The 6760-nt window shown below is 38.1% G+C and overlaps 1 protein-coding gene across 4 annotated transcripts in view; it reads right to left on the reverse strand.

Moving 5' to 3' along the window:
• Positions 1-6760, reverse strand: part of MMS22L (MMS22 like, DNA repair protein) — a 165732-nt gene that overhangs the window by 18829 nt on the left and 140143 nt on the right. The window contains exon 25 of one of the 4 annotated variants that reach the window (XM_032155607.2): positions 1495-4196. The exons of the other annotated variants lie outside the window; for them this stretch is intronic. Coding sequence (XP_032011498.1) covers positions 4115-4196 — 82 coding nt within the window. The 3' untranslated portion in view covers positions 1495-4114. Of the gene's footprint in view, positions 1-1494; positions 4197-6760 lie in introns of those variants that run through there. 4 annotated transcript variants of the gene reach the window in all.

Raw genomic sequence — 6760 nt, forward strand, 5'->3', positions numbered from 1 at the left:
CTATGATAACATACAGTTTGGGGAAGTCAGATTTCTAAAGGCTTTTCTTAACTGTAGAAGCTTGTCAAATTTTTGTATAACATATAATTTTTAACTGTCAAAGATTCTGTGAAAGTACACGGAAACAGGTCCATGTAATTATTTAAGAACAAGGTAGTTTAAAAAATTTGTTGTAAAGCATGGAAGAAAATAATAATAGGTAATGAAAACCCACAAACATCTGACTCACGAATATTTTCTTATACAGATGCTGAGGTAGAAAAAGTCAAATATGCTTAAGAAGAAAACATACAGAGGATAAAGATATACAAGTTTTAAACTATGAAATTCCTCTAATGCAAATGAACTCAATACTGAATGACTTTTCCACAGTCCTCCATGCTTCCTTCCTCGCCATGGAAACATTCTAATTAAATTGAAATTTAAATCATAACCAAATCCAAATGCCTAATAAAGTCCTTTCATCACTCTGTTGTCCTTCAGTTGTCTTTTATACTCTATTTGGTATTTTATAGATATTATTTGACTGGAATACTCATGTATCCAAATGTATATTTTAATTTTCTTCCTATTTAACTGTCTACAATTTCTATAGGAAAGAGGTCCTATACAGTTTCCACGCTGTAAACTGAATGAGGCTGAGTGTAGGATGAACGTGGCAATCAGAGAAAGCTGCTAAACAAGCCTCTTGTTTGGAAAGAGATAAGCTTGAAGATAAAAGGTACAGTCAGATAGGTGGCAGAAAGTCTCCAGACTGAAGGGTTTGAACATCACCTTATAAACAATGGGAAGTTACTGGAAGTCCTCGAGCAGAAAAGTAACAAGAGGAAAACAGTATTTTAGGAATACACATTTCAGAACATAAGCTGTAGGAGAGGAAACCAGAGGTAAGGAAATAAGTAGTGCCCAACAGAAAAAACAAACAACAAACCAGTGGATGCAAGGCACTGCAAAAAAGAAAAAAAAGAAGCCTAAGATCCCGTAATGGTAATCAACTGAAAGTGGGAGAAAAATGAAGAACCTAAAATGCCTCTGACATTTCAAGGCCAAATAACTTAGGACAATAGTGTATTCCCTGGGTAGAAAATGAAAGCAGGAGGTAGTCTGAAATAGAAAGTTACATGGGTAGCTTGACATGTTGCCTTGAGATTTCAAGAGACTCCAACTACAGAGGTTTAGAGATAAATTAGCAGTAGGTGGCTCACGCCTGTAATCCTAGCACTTTGGGAGGCCGAGGAGGGCGGATCACAAGGTCAGGAGATGGAGACCATCCTGGCTAACATGGTGAAACCCCGTCTCTACTAAAAATACAAAAAAAATTAGCCGGGTGTGGTGGCGGGCACCTGTAGTCCCAGCTACTCAGGAGGCTGAGGCAGGAGAATGATGTGAACCTGGGAGGCGGAGCTTGCAGTGAGCCAAGATCGCACCACTGCACTCCAGCCTGGGCGACAGAGCAAGACTCCTTCTCAAAAAAAAAAAAAAAAAAAAGCTGGAGTTATCAGTTCACCACTAACAATGTTGAGACAAAGCAGATGAAGGGTCATATCTTACGACTGGGGACAGGGAAGAAGACCATGAAGGTGCACTCAAGATACAGTGGTCATTTCTTGATCTGGGGATTGGTTCCAGGATCCCCTGTGCATACCATAATCTGCACATACTCAAGTCCCGCAGTTAACCCTGAGGAACCTGCCTATACAAAAAGTTGGTCCTCCATATACTCAGATTTTGCATCCCACAAATACTGTATTTTAGATCCACATATAAGTGGACCTGCACAGTTCAAACTTGTGTTGTTCAAGGGTCAACTGTATATGTAGGAAGGAGCAGTATCATTGTGGAAATGATGGGAAGATAAAATAAAATACAATTGTCACAGAGAGGACAAAGAACATGAGAAAGGAGAACGAACTCAGATTTGACCAAAAGAGAATGGCTTATATTACACTGGTAGAAGCAGCAGCCTCAGAAATTACAGGGTATTTAGCGAAAGTGGCTATTAAAGAAGCAGGTATAAGGGACTCCAAGTCTGGGAATCAAAGAGGGCAAGATTGTAGTAATAAGTGAAGCATCAGTGAAGATTTTTTAAAAAAGGAACTGAGCCATAAATTTTCTTTTCTTCAATTTAAAAAAAAGCTTTAAAAAAGTTACTTATACATAAATACAAAACATATAATACACACACATATTGTTACAGACTTTGTTGTTACCATTCTTAAGTACAAATTTTAGTTATTCTTAGTATCTACAGATATATGTCCTAAAGCATGATTCAGTAGCAGCTTTTCCTATCCTTTAAACATTTCATACTCTAAGGAGCAAGATTCTCAAAGATATCTTTATCAATCTCCTTTGGAAAAAAAAACCCACATATATATACACACACACACATATACACATAAATAACCTCTTTAAAGGCATCACCTTAAATAGATAAAACTCCTTAGTAACTGCTGGAACTTTCCAAGCCATATATTATTTGTTTAGTAAGTCACTATCATGATGAAAAGAAATTCAGTGTTATGAAGTCTATTAAGCAGCCTTAAGGTTTCATTTATTCCCTTTGACGAAGTTGATTTGAGAGAAGGACCATCTATATGTTATGAAAATAACAGATACTCCTTTGGATTTCACAGATTACAATTAAGAGAAAGCTATTAACTACAGAATGCTGATTGCAAAGTATTTCATTTTTAAAGATACTCCTTGAGCCAGAGAAGGGTTGAAATGTTTTCTTGAAGGAAGAGTAGAACCATGATAAAGACTATAATCCCAAGAAGGAAACAAAGTATTTCAAAGTTAGAAAACATGATGTAAGAGAACATTGGAAAGTGGGATCATTCATCTGGGACATATCATTAGAGAAAGATAAAATAGAGGTGTTCTTTGCCTTAATTGTGCATGAGTAATAAACTAATCATGTCTGTACATTTTTCAACAGAATTTGGGCCACCAAATATTTTCACGTACATTATCCCATTGATTCTCACAATAACATTGTCAAATAGTAAAGGGATTCTTCTTTTCTTCTCCATGAAGAAACTAGACGGAGAAAGGTTATGTAACTAGCTCAAGATCATAAAGCAAAGCTGAGTTTGAGACCCAGGTGGGTTCCCAAAACTAGGACTGGAGCTCTTTGAACCAAATAATGCTCAATAGGAAAAGGTGTCAAGGACAAGCTCCAACTGGTAAAACAATCTGGATAAGGTAAGAGTTCAAAAGTTGGGAAACAATGTTGTTAAAGGAAACTAAACAGGTTTCTTGGATAAAATGCTAAGTTATAAGAAGCTATGGCTAAAGAGCAAGAAGATAGATCAGCTGACTTCTCAGACCACTATTATTACTTTTCTAGAATATTTTTATTCATTCTCCTCTTAAAGTCTCCTTTATTTCCTCCTCCTGATATGATTTTTTTTAAATGACAACTCCAAAAGAAAGGATGAATAAAGAAAAAATTTGGCAACTCTTGGAACCTAAATATAAACCCTGTTGGCATGTTTACACTTCTTTTTGGATATCAGCTGTATAATCCTTCAGCCAGATTCAGTCTCATTCCTAACACAGTTAAGTGTACTTTGTAAGGGTTTTCTTTGTTAACTTGCCTCACACATATAAAAAAGAAAAATATACAGTCACATTTCCCAACGCCTTTCCCCCACCAAAAACACAGTATAGCGTAGCCAGGTACTTTGAAAAAGTATCATTTTAAAACATAACTATTATTGTAAAAATAAAAAATAAACATGACAAATCAGTCACAAGGCAGGGAGGTAGGAAGTCATATTACAACAAAAAGTATGGATGAAGTATGTGCTTAATACTCATACACAGAAAACACTCTCAGAAAAAGTTTCTTTAATTTAGTTTAACTAAAATTTCATCAAGGTAGAATGCAGTTTTGTAAAAAGTTCCAAGGATCCTATTACATAGTTGCTAATTAACCTTCAGTTCCTTATTTATACATTTTTTACTTACAGATATAAAAGGAAAAAAATTCCAGAAATTATTTTAAACAGAACATTATACAATTAATTAAAAGTAGGAATTGGAGTGGAACAATGTGGCTTTAGATACTGATAATACCGATAATCAATAGGATGAATCACAAAATATATTAAGTATTATCATTTTCCAGTCTCTGCATCTCATCTTGTCCCATCTGTCCAAGGTGAGACAAAAGTTTGCTATAGGCTTCCCTGTTTAAGAAAAAAGAAAAGAAAGCAAATATATTTATTACCATTTTCATTATTTTTCATTTAAGTATTTACAAATTAAGTCTGCCCATCATCCATCCATCCATCTATCCAGCCATCCGTCCAGCAGGCTTAGCACAACACTTCTTAAAAAGTAATGCTTTATATCTATTGTGAGTAAACCTAGATGTTAAGATGCATTAAGTATGATTTTTATATATAAAATGTGTGCTAAAAATGACATGTAAAAGTTCATTAACTTTCTGAAATATTATAATGCTCACAGGTAATAAAATACGTTCATGGAATATTATTTAAGGACAATGATGGTATGATTACAATGGGAAGACTTGTATCACAAACATAAGTATTAAAACAAAAATTCTGTAACCATAAAATAGACCTGTGTAGCAATTTCAGTATATATCCCATTTTCTTCTTTTAACTTCTTGTAAGTAACAAAGTTTGAAAATAAAATATTGTTTCTCCTCCTACATTCTCTAGTACTTCCCTATATTTGGGAGGTGTTTTAGATGATTATTGTGCCTAGCAGTTATCTCACTAGTCTAAATACCTGTTCTATTCAGAATCTTTAAAACCAAACTTCTTATGGGCCTGCACAACTACACAAGGTAGTAGGCCAGGATAATTGTTTTAACAACATACTGCATTAGGGTGGGTCACACATAGCCTCTCTAGTTTTTTCACTCAAATTTGAAGACTGCTCAGAGAAGCCAGATGTGAGACATGTCTGTGCCATGAGCTTGTTTTGTGACATGACAATAAACACCATTTCTTCAAGCTACAATTTGAAGTGATTCAATCTTCTCTCTTTAGAAAACCATAGAAGGCTAGCCAAGTCACTATGCAGAAGAAAGGAGATGTTCCATTCTGGCATACAAAAGCTTTACAAGCATGATCTCTCCAGTCCACACGCCCTGGCTTTTATACGGTTTTCATTTACCGTATTGAAAAAATGGATTCCATTAGTTAGCTAAAGCTATAATCAACATAGTCATGTCTTCAAGAAAGATCTCATATATGATACTGTTTAATAAAAACTTTTCATCTAAAAATTGGAATATGCATATTCATTAGAGTGTGTATTTGTACAGATATATACACAGACACACATGCATATGATTATAGTCATGCACTGCATTAACAACATTTTGGTCAATGACAGGCTGCATTTTGGTTAATGATAGACCCCATTAAGATTATAATGGTACTGAAAAATTCCTGGGGCTGGAGCAAAGATGGCCGAATAGGAACAGCTCCGGTCTACAGCTCCCAGCCTGAGCGACACAGAAGACGGGTGATTTCTGCATTTCTGTTTGAGGTACCGGTTTCATCTCACCAGGGAGTGCCAAACAGTGGGTGCAGGACAGTCGGTGAAGCGCACTGTGTGCGAGCTGAAGCAGGGCGAGGCATTGCCTCACTCTGGAAGCGCAAAGGGTCAGGGAGTTCCCTTTCCTAGTCAAAGAAAGGGGTAACAGACGGCACCTGGAAAATTGGGTCAGTCCCACCCTAATACTGCGCTTTTCCAACAGGCCTGGAAAACGGCACACTAGGAGATTGTGTCTTGCACCTGGCTCTGAGGGTCCTATGCCCACGGAGTCTCGCTGATTGCTAGCACAGCAGTCTGAGATCAAACTGCAAGGCGGCAGCGAGGCTGAGGGAGAGGCGCCTGCCATTGCCCAGGCTTGCTTAGGTAAACAAAACAGCCAGGAAGCTCGAACTGGGTGGAGCCCACCACAGCTCAAGGAGGCCTGCCTGCCTCTGTAGGCTCCATCTCTGGGGGCAGGGCACAGACAAACAAAATCTCAGCAAGAACCTCTGCAGACTTAAATGTCCCTGTCTGACTGACAGCTTTGAAGAGAGTAGTGGTTCTCCCAGCACGCAGCTGGAGATCTGAGAACGGACAGACTGCCTCCTAAAGTGGGTCCCTCACCCCCGAGCAGCCTAACTGGGAGGCACCCCCCAGTAGGAACAGACTGACACCTCACTCGGCCGGGTACTCCTCTGAGACAAAACTTCCAGAGGAACTATCAGACAGCTGAATTTGTGGTCTCACAAAAATCCGCTGTTCTGCAGCCACCGCTGCTGACACCCAGCCAAACAGGGTCTGGAGTGGACCTCTAGTAAACTCCAACAGACCTGCAGCTGAGGCTCCTGTCTGGTAGAAGGAAAACTAACAAACAGAAAGGACATCCACACCAAAAACCCATCTGTACATCACCATCATCAAAGACCAAAAGTAGATAAAACCACAAAGATGGGGAAAAAACAGAGCAGAAAAACTGGAAACTCTAAAAAGCAGAGCACCTCTCCTCCTCCAAAGGAACGCAGTTCCTCACCAGCAACGGAACAAAGCAGGACGGAGGATGACTTTCAGGAGTTGAGAGAAGAAGGCTTCAGAAGATCAAACTACTCCGAGCTACGGGAGGAAATTCAAAACAATAGCAAAGAAGTTAAAAACTTTGAAAAAAAATTAGACAAATGGATAACTAGAATAACCAATGGAGAGAAGGGCTTAAAGGAGCTGATGGAGCTGAAAGCCAAGT

This window comes from Hylobates moloch, unplaced genomic scaffold (genome assembly GCF_009828535.3).
Source record: "Hylobates moloch isolate HMO894 unplaced genomic scaffold, HMol_V3 SCAFFOLD_2, whole genome shotgun sequence".
Classification (NCBI taxonomy): domain Eukaryota; kingdom Metazoa; phylum Chordata; class Mammalia; order Primates; family Hylobatidae; genus Hylobates; species Hylobates moloch.